Source organism: Mustela erminea, chromosome 2 (genome assembly GCF_009829155.1).
Source record: "Mustela erminea isolate mMusErm1 chromosome 2, mMusErm1.Pri, whole genome shotgun sequence".
NCBI lineage: Eukaryota > Metazoa > Chordata > Mammalia > Carnivora > Mustelidae > Mustela > Mustela erminea.
Genome location: NC_045615.1, coordinates 149,449,726 through 149,466,519, shown reverse-complemented (window position 1 = coordinate 149,466,519; position 16,794 = coordinate 149,449,726). Strand labels below are relative to the sequence as shown.

General features: G+C 32.8%; 1 protein-coding gene across 2 annotated transcripts in view; it reads left to right on the top strand.

Annotated features, from left to right (window-relative positions):
* Positions 1-16,794, top strand: part of TECRL (trans-2,3-enoyl-CoA reductase like) — a 99,343-nt gene that overhangs the window by 77,655 nt on the left and 4,894 nt on the right. For both annotated transcript variants that reach the window (XM_032334440.1, XM_032334438.1), the window contains exons 8-9: positions 3,733-3,776; positions 13,037-13,094. In XM_032334440.1, the coding sequence (XP_032190331.1) occupies positions 3,733-3,776; positions 13,037-13,094 (102 nt within the window). The remainder of the gene's footprint in view (positions 1-3,732; positions 3,777-13,036; positions 13,095-16,794) is intronic.

Below are 16,794 nucleotides of genomic sequence, written 5' to 3'. Positions count from 1 at the left end.
TAGAAGCAATTTGTTTCTGTAACATAAAGTTTATAACTTTTTTAAATGTCTTGATCATTGACTCAGGTGAAGCACTTTGGGGGAAAGCACAATGCACCAAACCTAAATCCTCAGTCCCTAAACTTGGATAGCTGTTCTCATCACAGAATTCCATTTCTTTTATTTGCTGTGCACTTTTCTCTCTTCAGTTTTTACTGCAGCCCTCAAGGCACACACAGGGCTCTAGTGCTATAGGGTTGAGGTTTCACAGGTAACTGACAATTATTTTTTCTGGTCTGTTTCTGGTGTTTATGAAATTTGAAATGGAAATAAAGGGAGTAGTCAGGGTTTATTTTAGATTTGGTAAAATAAGTTAAACCATCTTAATATCTGTGCTTGAAATACCAACAATAGAATCTTTACAAAGATCAGCAAATCTAGTCGAGCATGCTAAAAGTAAGTCATTGTGATGTTCAAAACTTAAATTCTACTAAATACTAACAACTATGAATACTGAAGGGGAAAATTACTTAATATCATACAGTTTCTAAAAATATTTTATCAGAGAGGTACCTACTAAATTTAGAATATTACAGACAGATATTTTTGCTCCATAGAATGTTTAAGAGGAAATGCTACTACTTTCACATGTCTTTTTTTTTTAATATTTTATTTATTTATTTGTCAGAGAGAGAGAGAGGAGAGAGAGAGAATTAGCACAAGTAGGGGAGCAGCAGGCAGAGGGAGAAAGAGAAGCAGGATCCCCGCTGAACAAGGAGCCCAATGTGGGACTCAATGCTAAGACCCTGAGAGCAGGATTTGAACCAAAGGCAGATACTTAACCGAATGAGCCACCCAGGCATCCCAGCATTCACATATGTGATGCAAAATAATAGAAGCTGTTTGTTGTTAACATATGCAAAATATTTACTGAAAACTTAATGTTTGTCAATAGTTGTAAAATTTTCTATTTCTTTTATCATAAGAAATATTATTATGTAAGTGTTAATATTCTCTATTACGATTAGGAAAATGAGGACTTGAAAGTCTAATTTTATTTTTCTCAAGACTCTTAAATGCATAAAATGTAAACAGACCCCAAATTCTGTGAAAACATATGTAACATTACAATACTGATTCCAACTGGAAAGTGAAAAAAATACCATGTATAGTCCTGGTCTCAACAGATTTGACTGCATAAAATTAATAATATCTTTACATTTACACACCTTAACTTGAATAAAAAACAATATATTATGTAATTCCACCTCATATACCATTAAGGAAATCATTTTTCATACTTCTTGAAAATATTTTAAAGTAAATAAGAAACAAATTATCATAATTGAAAACTTCCCAATGGCAGGAATATTCCGTTAACTGCTAACTGGCATGCATATGTTCAGAAAACTTAACACATAAATATTAGTATCAGCAGCAATCAAAGAAAAACAACCTTTTTTTCTTGCAAAATGTAAAATATTATAAAAATTATAAAAAATATTACAGAAAGTTATGGGACCCCTGGGTGGTTCAGTTGGTTGACCTCTGCCTTCTGCTCAGGATGTGATCCCAGAGTCCTGGGATGTAGTCCAGCTCTGCTTCCTTGCTCAGCTGGGACCCTCCTTCTCTTTCTGCCAGCCCCTACCCCTGCTGTGCTCACTCTCTCTTCCTCCCTATCTCTGAAAAATAAATAAATGAAATCTTTAAAAAAATTACAGAAAGTTTTAATGATGGCTAAATTTTTTTCTAGAAAATTTGTTTCAGATTACACTCTCTGTTACTTTGCTTTTTGGAAATAAAAAGCTAAAAATATTTAAAATTGTACTTTTTGTCCCTGTACCTGTTTTTATCACATCATTATTTGTTCTCATTTAAAAATGAAAACAAGGTATGTCTTTACTGTCCTGCTATGTGAAATGTTCTGAACTTCTAAACCAGAGTTCATCCTTGTACTTGAGAGCATTCCTTGATCTCCCTGATTAAATCATTCATTTTAGCTCTCACATTAAATCCTATAGAGATCTTTCTTAGTAACACTTAACAGGGTTGCAAATTTTCCTTTGTTAACTTGTGATTATTATTTGCTTCCTTGTCAGACAGTAATTTTTATTAAGATAAGAGTTGCTTTGGGCTTAGTGTATAATTGATTTTATCACAAGCACACAGTATAGTGCCTGTCCTTTTCCTAATAAGTATTATTGAATGAATGAAGTCTAGTCTAGAAATAGGCACAAATAAAAAAAACCAAGTATATATATATACATGTATATATATATATATACACACATATATATATAATTTAGCTGGAGAAGAATGTTTAATTACATGGCAAATGTTGCTTAGTTGTATGGCAAATATAATATTGAGGAATAAGTGATTATAAAAGTGTTCAACACTTTCGTGTACATAACAAATGTGTATATTCCCAGGGGAAAATCTGAATTTTAACTGATTTACCATGGATAATGGGATTTTAATGTATTTTATTTCCATTTACATTTTTATCTGCTTTCCAATTTTTTTATTAATGTATTTTATTTCATAGTTAGATATAAACACTTTGTTAAAAAAAAACTTCCAATACTTCCACATATTTTAAATATGTGCATATGCATATATATACATACATATATATGCTATATATGTATTTGTGTATATATCTATATATCTATACATAGATACATATATAACATACATATAACATATATAACATATACCAATACATAGATACTTATATAACTTTTGACTAAATTATCCTTTAAGTTTCTAGCCCATGGAACTGGAACTTCCATAAAAGACTTATAAAGAAAGATGTTTGAAGCAGTATTACTTATCATATATAAAATTAAAGTAGCACTAATTATGCAGCAATTAGATAATATTTAATGTTTTTAAACTTAGCCACATTATACATTACAATGCAGATGTTGTCATAGCTTTTATCATGAAAGTTTAATAATATTAGAAAAGCCTTTAAATATATTCCTATAAAATATGCAAGATTTAAAATGAGACATTGCAATTTTGTAAATGTGTTTACATAAACGCAATTTATATGTACACATACGTGAAAGAAAAGGAAATGCAACTGTTAATACAGATGATGAGCTTATCAAAAAATTTATTTTTGGTACTTTTGTATATTCCACCTTCTCTGCCATGATAAAAGTAACTTTAGGACAATGTCTTAAATTCTATTTCACTCCTTATTCTATAGTATTTGGGAATTTGCATAACCTATATTTTTCTTTTAAGATGAGAACATTAATACTTGCCTCATTTATTTGTTTTTAGCAGAAAAATTTAAAAATACTTAAAATATTACCTATCATAAAATATCAATGCAAAAAATAAAAGTTGTTTTTATTAGCATATTTCTTTTGTTATTAAACATTAAAAAACAAGAGCTATCATTGGGTGCCATCATATATTATGCTATATTACGGGCTGTTAAGGTAACAAATGAAAGATTAATCTGCCTTTAAAGAGTTTAATAATAGAAATTTAAAATAGATACCTGTTGTATTTCAAATATAATTAGGTGACTTAGAACAAAAGTGTATGTTGAAAGCAAAAATATTTTTATCCCTTCAGATTGCATAGGTATTATCCCAAAGGGTCAATTACATACATCAGTGTACTTTGGATTAGAGGGTAGTAATACCCAATCAACATTGCTTTAGTTGTGTTTATAGTGTGGCAATCCAAAATATGAATGTTTGCATTAGATCTTCTTTTCCTACTTTCTAGCGTTTGGAAACCGGCAAGTCGCAGTATCTGCTATCAATTTTTTGGTATGTATTACTTTTATTACTTGCTATTCACGCTGTAATTGTAGTGCTATTAAGAATGCAAAACAGGGGCACCTGGGTGTCTCAGTGGGTTAAGCCCGTGCCTTCGGCTCAGGTCATGATCTCAAGGTCCTGGGATCAAGTCCTGGCATCGGGCTCTCTGCTCAGCGGGGAGCCTGCTTCCTCCTCTCTCTCTCTGCTTGCCTCTCTGTCTACTGTGATCTCTCTCTGTCAAATAAATAAATAAAATCTTAAAAAAAAAAGAATGCAAAACAAATTATATTTGAGGATTTCACATGTAGAAAATATGATCTCTTTTTGTATTATATACTTAATGATATTAAGTGGAGTAAGTCAAATGATTACCCTGAATTAAGCCATTAGCTCTCTAAATTTTTTTTAGCTCACTAAATCTCTTAATCAAAATGTTCTACTCATCTATGAAGGATGATTAGAATAATTGGGAATCTAGTAGAATTTGAAAAAAATCCTACTTAATAATTCTTCCTATTGTCTATACACTTACAAACCTCTAAGAACAAAAGTATTATGAGCCTAACAGATGGACATCTAAAAAGCCCTTTGGCAAAATGTTAATTTAACTTATTCTGAATGAAAACAGTCTGCTTTTTTGGATGAAATGTCTTTTCTAAGTTGTTCTCAACCCAGTTATTTAGATCATTCTATTTAGCTTTACATATGCATTGTTTGAATTGGGAACATATCAATCTGAATACAACAGATTATTATTTCCAAAATGCATTATTTCATTAAACACAGATTTTCCTTCATACCCCATAAAATTCCACCATATAACACATGCTTCTATTCTTTATTTATGTTCTTCTTCATTCTTGTCCTTGACAGATTAACTCCCATGATTCCTGGTCCCTGATGTATTGATAAATTCCCTTGATTTATATATAAGTCTATATCCTTTGTGAAGCTGGTATTGCATAACTTATATCCCACCATTTCATACAAGGCACAGATCACACCACTTTGTTAAAAGTTCTCATGCTTATGTGTGTGTGTGTGTGTGTATTTTAATTAATACTTTAGTTAATAACATCTTCTACTTATTGGCTGTGGCAGGGGCAGGTCCTTCTTTAATATTTTAAACACCTGGTTTTGTGCATAACAGAAATACTCCTTGCTTGAATGAAGAACAAAAATCATTTCTTTATTCATAATTTCTTAAGCAAATATATTGTCAATATATCACCACATTTTAACATTCTACATGTGTATATTGCTCATAATTAGCAAGGTTTCAGTTTGTTTATTTTGATGTCTTTATTGTTGATCCTCTTGTATCAAGTCAAATGATATCTATATAGTAAGTACTCAGTAAATTTGAGCCATTGGAAGAATTAATTAGTGAGTAAACAAAGCAATAACCACATATTTGGTTTTTTTAAATATATTTTAGATTCATATCTGTTTTCCCTCATTTTTCTCCTCCTTATAATGTTAGCCACTATACATTTTTGAAACTTATTTTCTGTTCTTTCATATAAATATTTACACATCTCCCATTTTATATAATATTCTTGATTTATTTCCTTTTCTCTAACATGGTATAGCTGTGAATCCATGTTTCTAGTATAAAGAAAACTTTTATGAAAAGTTATAGGGTTTTTTTTTGTTGTTTGTTTTTTGTTTTACTTTTTAAGTTTTATTTATTTGAGGCAGGGGAGGAGAGGGAGAAGGAGAGACAGTCTCAAGCCGACTCTGCCCTAAGCATAGAGCCTGACATGGGGCTCAGTCTTAGGATCCTGAGATCACAACCTGAGCCGAAACCAAGAGTGGAGGCTTAACTGACTATGCCATCCGGGCACTGCAAGAAAAGTTACTGCATTTTAAAACACTTGCCATAGCAGTTATAGTATTTTTTTTAAGTGAGAAAAAGAGGCGTAATTGAAACAAGCAAAATTCTAATGGTTTGTAATATATATTTTCCACACAGACTTTTAAAGATGTTGCCTCCTAATTAAACTACTAGTACTTAAACTTCACACAAGATTTTATTAAATCTTTTATTAAAATACATTTCAAATGGGGAAAAATAAGAAGAAGGAGAATTAGGCAAGTCATAAAATTTTATCACAGTTGCTGTCTTGTAAGTAGCCAAGGTATCAAAACAAATAGTGATAAATAGTAGCATTGTCTAAATTCAATACAGGAAATAGGTGTGATAACTTTAATTCCACATTTCTAAGCACATAACAAACATTGACTATTACATTCACAGACTTAAATTAATATAAAAAGAACAACCTATTCCTTTAGAGATAGTACTATATAGAGATAGATACTGTTGTATATATGAAAAGAAAAAAAAAACTTACGTAAAAGTCAAAATTTTGAATGTAATTATATTCTGTTGCAAATAGAAATTCAGAATTGAGACAGAAGGGTCATGCAATCTCCTAAAATTATAAATTGTGATGACAAATTAAAAAGTCCTGCTAGCCCTGAATTTCTTAATAATGTTCCATATTGGCAAAACACATTTAATTTTCACAAATAAATATGGTATTAAGATGTAAGTTTCAGGAAACTGATTCTAATACAGGATTTAAGAACAAACGACTTGTTTGAGTTTGCACATATATCACCTAAATTGAAGATGCCTACTGTATCATTGTGAACATAACATTCTATATTTCAAGGTTAATATTTTTTTCATTCACAATAACTGAATGCCTAAGTGTGTGCCTTTCACATTTATCATAAGAAATGCATATGCAGGGGCGCCTGGGTGGCTCAGTGGGTTGAAGCCTCTGCCTTCGGCTCAGGTCATGATCCTGGGGTCCTGGGATCAAGCCCTACATGGGGGGGGGGTCTCTGCTCAGCAGGGAGCCTGCTTCCTCCTCTCTCTCTCTGCCTGCCTCTCTACCTACTTGTAATCTCTTGTCTGTCAAATAAAATAAATAAATCTTTTAAAAAAAAAAGAAATACATATGCAAATAGTTTGGAAAGAAAAGCACCTATGTTTAAGTCAAGTGCTTTTAATATTATATTGTATTATGATCATCAACATATAAGATAATCATTATTATGTAGAAGGGAAAAAAGGAAATTCATAGGTCAATCTTATATAATATAAAGTAAAGAGAAAATGCTAATTTTTCTAATGTTTGCACAACTTCCTGGATTTTGTTTTGTTGATATATGTATCCCCTTAGCATAAGAAAAAAAGAATTAGCATAAGAAGAAAAAGGAAAAAAGTTGCTGGAGCAACTAGATATATACATACAAAAAAAAAAAAACAATCTAGGCACAGACCTTATACCCTTCACAAAGATTAACTCAAAATGGATCACAGATCTAAGTACAAAATGCAAAACCATAAAACTCTTAGATGATGATACAAGAGAAAACCTAGATGACTTTAGGTACCATAATGACTTTTAAGATAAAACACTAAAGAAGGATCCACAGAGGATATAACTGGTAAGTTGGACTTCATTCATCTTAAAAACTTCTGGTCTGTGAGGAATGATGTCAAGAGAATGAGAAAAAGGGGCGCCTAGGTGGCTCATTGGGTTAAAGCCTCGGCCTTTGGCTCAGGTCATGATCCCAGGGTTCTGGGATCGAGCCCCACACTGGGATCTCTGCTTAGCATGAAGCCTGCTTCCTCCTCTCTCTGCCCGCCTCTCTGCCTACTTGTAATCTCTGTCTGTAAAATAAATAAATAAAATCTTAAAAAAAAAAAGAGAGAGAGAGAGAGAATGAGAAAGAAAAGCATAGTTTAGGGAAAATATTTACAAAAGATACATCTGATGAAAGATCATTATCAGAAATATACAATGGATTCTTAAAATGCAAGGATAAGAAACAAACAACTAAATTAATAAATGGGCAAAAGACCTTCACTGACCCTTACCAGTAAAATACACAGTTAGCAAATAAGCATTTGAAAAGATGCTCCAAATCGTATCCTATCAGGGAAATGCAAATTGAGATGAAATAACACTATACACCTGTTCAAATGGCCAAGAATCTGGAACACTGACAACACCAAATGAAGATACGGATGTGGACCAATAGCAGGAACTTTGATTCCTTCCTGTGGGAATGCAAAATGAACTAGCCATTTTGGTAAACAGTTTGGCAGTTTCTTACAGACCTAAATGCACTTTTACCATATTATCCAGCAATTGTGCTTCTGGGTATTTACCCAAAGGAATCAGAAACTTATGTCTACACAGAACCTTACAAATGGATGTTTTTACAACAGTTTTATTCGTAATTGCCAAGACTTGGAAGCAACTAAGACATGCCAAACTAGGTGAATGGACTATGATACATCCAGACTATGATACCTCCGGACAATGGAATATTACTCAGTGCTAAAATGTAATGAGCCATGAAGCCATGAGAAAACACAGGGAAAGCTTGAAAGAATATTACTCAGTAAAATAAAATCTCTGAAAAGGCTAAATATGGTATGATTCCAACTATATGACATACCAATTAAAAAAAAAAAAAAAAAGAACTGTGGAAACAGTAACAAGATCAGTTGTTGCCAAGAGTTGTGGAGAAAGGAATGAAGAAGAGGTGTACAGAGGATTTTTAGGACAGTGAAAATACTCTGTATGATACCATGATGATGGATATGTGGCATTGTATATTTATCCAAACCCAGAATATACAACACCAGGGGTGAACTCTAATGTAAACTCTGGACTTTGCGTGATTATAATCCATCAATGTAGGTTCATGAGTTGTGACAAAAGTACCACTCTGGTGGAGGACATGAATAATGGAAGAAGATATGCATGTTTAGGAGGAAGGGATATATGAGAAATCTTGGAACCATCCCTTTAATTTTGCTATAAACTGATCTAAAAAATGTCTTAATGAAAAAACTGTTGGTTAGTATATATATTTTCTGATAAACCCATAATTAACATAGTACATAGTTACTCTGGAACATAATGCATGTTGTCCTTTTTTTATTGAAATGTGTATTTCCTAACTTAAAAAAGTAGAGATTAGGATTTAGAAAAATTTTTATAATGTTATCATCATGATATGTTATCATTAGTTATAAAACTCCTGATGCAAAAATTGTGTAATATTGGCCTATATTACCAAATAGCATGTATGTGCAAATGTGTTTTATCCTTTAGAGTAGAGACTAACTTCTCAAGATTATAATAGTTGATGCATATCATGATGAAGCTTTTCGTAACTATAGAGTAATCCAAGATTTTCCTTACTCTTAAAATATTAAGATAAATAAGACTTGACTTATAATAATAATTATTATTAGAAATAGAGAAAATTACCTGATTTCAAAATTCAAAACAAACCTCATTATCAGAGAAACATTTTAGCAGATTCAATTTTTAAATTATATTTATAAAATGGCTGTTACATTGCTCAAATTATAAACTTATATCTGCCAATAATTAATAATAATTATAACATATATAAATCTTTGGGCAGAGCAGATATATACAGAAATAATATAGATCATTTTCATTCCTATAAAAATGTTATTAGATCTCAGAATAAAGATTATTTATTTTTACTGTGGAAACCAAAGCAATTTTACTAAGACAAAATGACAGAGCCTATTTGATGGTTACAAAAATTTTGCATCAGTGTGTTTAGATTTTATTATTTTTACTTTTTTTAGATTTAATTGTATTTTCTCAGTGTTCCAAGATTCATTGTTTATGCACTACACTCAGTGCTCCATGCAATATGTGCCCTCCTTAATACTCACCACCAGGCTCACCCAACCCCCGACTCCCCTCCTCTCCATGGCCCTCAGTTTGTTTCTGAGTCCGCAGTCTGTCATGATTTGTCTCCCCCTCCGATTTCCCCCAACTCACTTCTCTCTATCTCCCAATGTCCATTTTTTGACGTGATTATCTGGTTTTTTGAGTGTTGAGTTTGAGGTTATTATTATTATTATTAATATTTAATAGTATTTATTATTTAATAATATTTAATATTTTAATATTTAATTTATTTATTTAAAAGAAAGAGAGTGCAGGAGAGAGAGCACGGCAGGGGTAGGGGCAGAGGGAGGTGGAGAGACAGACACCCCACTGAGCAGGGAGCTGGATGCCGACTCAGTCCCAGGATCCTTGTATCATGAACTGAGCCAAAGGTAAACCTTAATGGAGCCACCCAGGGGCCCCTCAATTTTATTCTATAGACTTATTGTTTTCACTGATATAGTAGAGAATATTCACCTGCTGAAGCTTGCAATAAATAACATTAGAGAAATTACATAAAAGTGGATCTCTGTAAGTTGGGCTTCTTCTAACACATCTGTATGTTTTACTGTATAAAATAATTTAATATTTAAGTAAAGGAAAAATCAAACCTAATGATAGCAACTTCTTCAAACATTATTTTTGAAATCATTGTGTTTATATATAATGTGCCAAATGAAGATATCTGATTTAGTGAAGAATTAGTCCAGGAGAAATGTGTAAGTCATGCTGGAAAATGTTCCAATGTTTCACATTTAATGTGCTTCTGAAATTTTATTCAGTGATAGAACCATATATTGAGTTTTATAGCACTGACTGAATTTCCTAATCTTATTCAGCTCTGACCCAAGAGGAAATTATATCAACCACTTTTATCCAGGTCAATTAAGCTATAGTGGACACTTTCATTCTTCAGAGTTTTAAAGCCAGTGCTTAAGGTGAAAGATGAAAATAGTCACAATTGCTCTTTAAAATACATTACAGATTTGATAAATTGATGATAAACTATTTCTCAACATATAGATATAGCTGATTTTTCTCTCTCTACCCCTAGAATGTATATAGATATGCATTTTATCTGTAGATAGCAGATGGAAAAGTTGGATTATTTACCACTTTTTTATCTCCTTCTTTTATATTTATTTAAGTGTGTTTTATGTTTTATTTGTCATGTTATGGGGAAATGGCAAATACTGATAAATTATGACATTAGTATATGGCTAGTGGTCTAACTGAAGCCTAAATGCTCATTTTTCCATGGCCTATACTTTGGGTAGAAGATTGATGGTTTGTATTTAGTTGTGTTGTGAAAAGTAGGAAAGAGAAAAAAATTTGGTGGTTGAGTGAGTTTAAAATATTGATAATCATAAAATGAATATGTCTTATCAGAAGAAAAAACATAATTTTTTAAAAGACTTTTTTATTCAACAGACAGAGATCACAAATAGGCAGAGAGGCAGGCAGAGAGAGAGAGATAGAGGGAAGCAGTCTCCCTGCTGAGCAGAGAACCCCATGCGGTGCTCAATACCAGGACCCTGGGGTCATGACCTGAGCCAAAGGCAGAGGCTTTAACCCACTGAGCCACTCAGACACTCCTGAAAAAAACTATAATTTTAAAAATATTGTTTGTTCACCAAAATTTGGTAAGTTAATTGGCTTATTAATAAGATTTTTTTATCATATATTCCATTTTGCATTTGGCCCTGTGAGTGATTAAAAATAAGTATGACATGAGATTTGACTAAAAGGTGAGCAAAAGATAAGAAGACAACAAATATGACAAATTATTAATTTAGTAATTACATGTTTTGTAGTGCTGCCATTTTGTAAGATAGAAATTTAGATAAGATTAATCAATGTAGAGTTATTCTCTGAAGAAGTTTTTAATTAATGACATTGGTAACTAAATTTATCATAGTTTTATTGGGTAATTCATATATCCGACACTTGATTTCATTTAATCATCCTAAAATAACCATCATGAGACAGGATGTAATATTAGCATTTAGGTGAAGAAATGGTATTTCAGATGTCTTAATCATGTAACCTCTAAAAAGTAAATGATGAGACATTTGAATACAAATTCATCCAACAATGGCTCACACTCTTACCCCGCATTCACCTATAAATAAGTTCAACTATAAAATTATTATCTGAAAATGTAAAATTCAGCTTTTATTCCTAATGATAATTTGAGAAACTTGGAACCTCTTCTAAAATTAGAAAACTATTACATGTGAGGAAATCCATACAGAAATTGTTGAAAAGAACAAAATCAGATATATGGTAAGAGATTAATAGCATGAAAGACACATAATTAAAAACATGCTTAATTTATAGGACATATTATAGTGAAAATTTGGATGACTTTAAGCAATAGTGGTTTTGGATAACAATCTGTTATTAATAAACAAAGTATTAAATTTTGAATATATACCTTGTGTTAATCAGATGAGGTGTATATATGACAAAAGAAAGGGTACTAATTTCTGAGGACACATTGCAAATTGGGAACTTTTTTTTTTAAAGATTTTATTTATTTATTAGCAAGCTAGAGATCACCAGCAGGGGTTCAGGGGCAGAGGAAGAAAAAGGCTCCCTGCTCCGGGAGCCCCATATGGAACTGGATCCCAGGACCCCAGAATCAGGACCTGAGCTGAAGGCAGATCCCCAACCGACGGAGCCACTCGGGCTCCTGCAAACTGGAAACATTATTAACCCCAACCCTGGAGATGTCAGTAAGACTTAAGGATCCTTAGATGGTCATTGTGGCCTATTGACTGGAAAGGTCAGATGACAGACAAGCAGCACATGTCTTTGTAGGACAGTACTGTTTACACTCAGTTTTCTAAACTACATTGAAACCAGGTGGGCATCATACTACCACTGTTGCAGTAACAGGGTTCCTACAGTGCTAATGAATTTAGAGCATGCGTACCTATGCCAAGTCTGTATTTCCTGACCTGACTTTTCGCTTCATGGCATGGAAACTTAACCTATTAAATAAGTAGAAAGCATAGAATCAGCACAACCAGATTTTTAACAAAGGAACTTTAACCCAGTTATCAAAAGGGATCAATAATATCTTCAAAGTTTCTAGCTCAATGTGACTCATTATGTTAATTCAATATATATCTACAGTGGCTTTTTTCATCATTGTTAGGGTATGAATTTCCTTCTCTCTGCAGTTAGAGTAATAATATATCTCTTGGATCTTTGGAATTAATATATCACATGAATATTGGTAAGTTTTGAAATATAATTTTTAATTTTTTAAATTTTTATTTATTTGAGAGAAAGAAGGGGCAGGGAGAGGGGCAATGGGAGTAGCAAATGGAGAGGGAGAGGCAGACTCCCCACTGCGCAGGGAGCAGGTCTTGTGGCTAGATTCCACGACCTTGGGATGTTGACCTGATCCAAAGGCAGCCACCCAATACACTAAGCCACCCAGGTTCCCCTATAGAATATGATTTTAAAAGAGGAATATATAGATCACACTGAAAAGTTTAAAATATTTTACAGATTTGTGAAGCTGGAAATCATTTCATCAATGTAATCTTGGCTCATCCCAATCATACAGGTTAGTCCCTTTTTTTCTCTCTCTCTCTAAACAATGTTACTATTTTTAAAAGCCTTTAGTAAACAATTTTTAAAGCAATAGTTGGAAACATTAATGACAATATGTCCCAATTCTAGCTCTTGTATGCCTAAATTTTTCAAATATTTGAACTAAATCATATTTTCTAATAATGGTTTCTCTAAAATGAAATGTGCACGCCCCTCACGTCAAATGGCAATCTCACTTAAATCTGTAAAAAATAAACAGAGGATTAAGAATTAAGGCAGTACAAAATCCAGGATAAATGCCAATATTTTAGCTTGATTCCCAATCTTGATCTAATTTACATTAAAATTTATATAATCCCACTGTATTTCAAGTGACTTAAACTTTTTTCTAATAAAAGTGATCTTTGTTTGGCAAATTCCATAGCTCTGAAATAGCAGTGCCAGGGAGGACATTTTGAATTTAGTAGTTAGTTTAAAGTATTTCACAAAATTCACAGTGTTTATATAATGATATTCTTCATAAATCAATCCTCTCATTCAGGTTTAATTATAGGTGTGGATTCATACTGTTTTTTGTGTATGATACATAATTTAATTATAATTTTATTTTATTTTATTTTTTAAAGATTTTATTTATTTATTTGACAGAGATCACAAGTAGGCAGAGAGGCAGGCAGAGAGAGAGAGGGAAAGCAGGTTCCCTGCTGAGCAGAGAGCCCTACGTGGGGCTCCATCCCAGGACCCTGGGATCATGACCTGAGCCGAAGGCAGAAGCTTTAACTCACTGAGTCCCCCAGGCGCCCCTAATTATAATTTCAAATGGCGATGGTCAACATTTGGAATTCATGCTGTTATCCGTCTAGTTGCAAATATAAAGCTGCATTGCCTCAAGTGTTTTTTAACATCTACCTGGTTGTCTTAACATTTTCTTGACTTGCACATTTCTGGCAGGTTGGTGAAACATTTTCCAAAATATTTTTTTCATATAATATATAGAATTACAAAGGAAAACTTTGCTCAAGTTTCTTCATCTATTTGGATTATGGTATCATGATTTGAAAATGAAAATTTTCAATCATTATGCTTCTGAAGTCAAACAGGACTTTGGAATTGTTCATGTGAAAAAGACTTTTCTTCAGTATTTATTTCATCTTTTATCTCGCTTGTATGTAGCTTGAGAAAGCAGATGCCAATCTAATCTTGTCTTCTCTACTAATTGATTTATTCCTTTTGCCTTGAGACTCAAAAGACTTTTTCTTTACCACTAATTCTATTAATTTTGTCAGATATGTTTTAGAGTCCATAATTTCAAGACAATTTTCCCAAAAACATGATGCAATCTTCCAGGAGGTTGATTCATGTCTTTTTTTTTTTTTTAAATTTCTAGAAGTTTAAAATTTGTTTTGTTGCATTGTGGGCGTTATCAGGGGGTAAATTATATATAAGTTATATCTTTATATGTTAATATCTTTCATTTTCTATTTTTAATTTTTGTTTGTTTTTGGCTGTTTTTGTTCATCTACTTAATATTCCCTATTCTATTAAACATTCTACTCTTAGGCAAATCGAAATGTCTGTATTACTGAGAAGTCTTTTTTCCTTTTCTACAATTTCTTTCTTCAGTACAATCGCCTTTCATATTCTTTTTTTCTTGGCCATATCTATTTTGAGTTTTGGAATTCTTAATAGTTATGTTCTCTGGTATCTGCAAATGCTTCTGTGTAGGCATGTTCTGTTAAAATTTTTCAATTTTCTTTTTTAGGGGGATGTTTTTATCAGCTTGGAGAAAATACCTTCCTATTTTATTGACATAGAAAGCTTATACAAATGCCGATCAACTTCTGTTCATTTTCAAGTGTATGGATTGTCCTAAAAGAGGAATAACAAATGTTTTCTTACAGATGGGAAGCTTGAAGTAGAGTCCCTAAAGTGTATTCTGGAGGGGGATGGGGGGTTTCTTTACTGGGTCTTTTGATTCTTTAAACACTCCTTTTTCCTAACCTCACAATTCCCAGAACTGTTTTCTTCTTCTCCTTCTCTTCCAAACCTCCAAGCAATGTCTTCCCCATGTACTGCTCTTTGATACTACTTTTCTTTTCATGGAAGCAGTGTTATCTAAGATGAAAACCATCTGGTCTCACTGCTTCCAAATCATTTCATCTCATTTCAGTTCTTCGTATCCAGTGTTCTGACCTATCAAGTATCAGACCATTTCTCAGAGTAGACCTTCTTTTTCTTATGAATTCTAGATTTCTATAATACAGTAAATTCTTGTTTTCTTACATAAGCTCCTTTTTTAAAATACCAGTTCTTTTGTTGGCTTTGAAAAATTTCTGCTACTTTTGAATTTTTACTCCCCATTATGTATTAATTGAAATTTATAATAATATCTCTTCCTTAGAAGTGCTTTAGTCCTAAGTTATGTATAGGGAGATCATTTAACATTTATTATTTAAACAAGATGTCACAAAATGTGCTCCCTGGTAGATACAATCTGATATAGAATAAGTTTAAAAGAAGTTTCTTACAAAGTATGGAAAAGAAGAAAGGAAGGAGAATTTTGCTAAGTGGGAAATTGATGCTGTCTCATGGGTGGCCTCAGTCAATTCTATAGGGGTATCTGATGCTAGGATAATCTTGCTGACTTGTGTCTTATGTTGGAATGAGTAGGAAAAAGGTAACTTAGGTGTGGATCTCTCTGGGAAATGTGAATGACAAAGGATAAGGCAGCTCTCTTTAGTCAAAACCATTTTCTCAGAGGGGTCTAATAGTTGAAAATTTTCTGCTACGAGCACTCCCAACATTTATGGAAGAAGACCATCATACCTGCTGGGGATCTTGACAGTGTATCACAGAAACCATCACAGTTTCTTTCTTTTTTTTTTTTTTTTCACAGATCCAATTTGTATACTTTTTGTAGTAGCCTTGTGAAGATGCCAGTAGGTCTCTCTTCCTGGGGGAAATGTAAAAGAGACATGCTAGTGGGAAAGTACACAGCCTTAACCACTGTACATGGTCTTGGTAAAACAACTGATTTGTGCTAATTTTCTTCTCTACAAATTGGTAGATTCCTTTTACCCTCAACATTCTCATTTAATGTCTCAGGGATTATCTATTGGCATGACCTAGATATTCTCTCTCTCTCTCTCTCTCTCTTTTTTTTTTTTTTTTTTTTTAAGTCAGCGGAAGGGAAGAAGGAGAGAGAGAGGGAGAATCTTAAGCAGGCTCCATGCCCATTATGGAGCCCAACATGAGGCTTGTTCTCTCAACCCTGAGATCATGACCTGAGCTGAAATCAAGAGATGTTTAACTGACTGAGCCAATCATTCAGGTGCCCCTACTAAATCCTCAACTGGAGGATAAAATTTTCATGGATACTTGTTCTAGTGTTGCAGGGTCTTCTTTCCTGAGGTCCCAGGGTGCTCTTCCACCAATGAGGTTAGTGTCTTACAACTGGTTGAAGTCCAAAACCTGGGAAAGGATTTTATATTAAGTCAGCTGCCCCAAATCTCTTTTCATCTCTATTCATCTCTTATTTTCCTTAAATTCAGAAATAGTGGTCTTGAGTAAACATCAGCTAGTTGCTATGAATGTTTCATTATTTTAACTGTCCATAATGCTTTGTGGATCAAACTTCTTCCGAATTTACTACACATTCTGGCTTATGACAGCTAAGTACTGCCACTAAAAATGCCTTGATTGGGAGAAGGGGA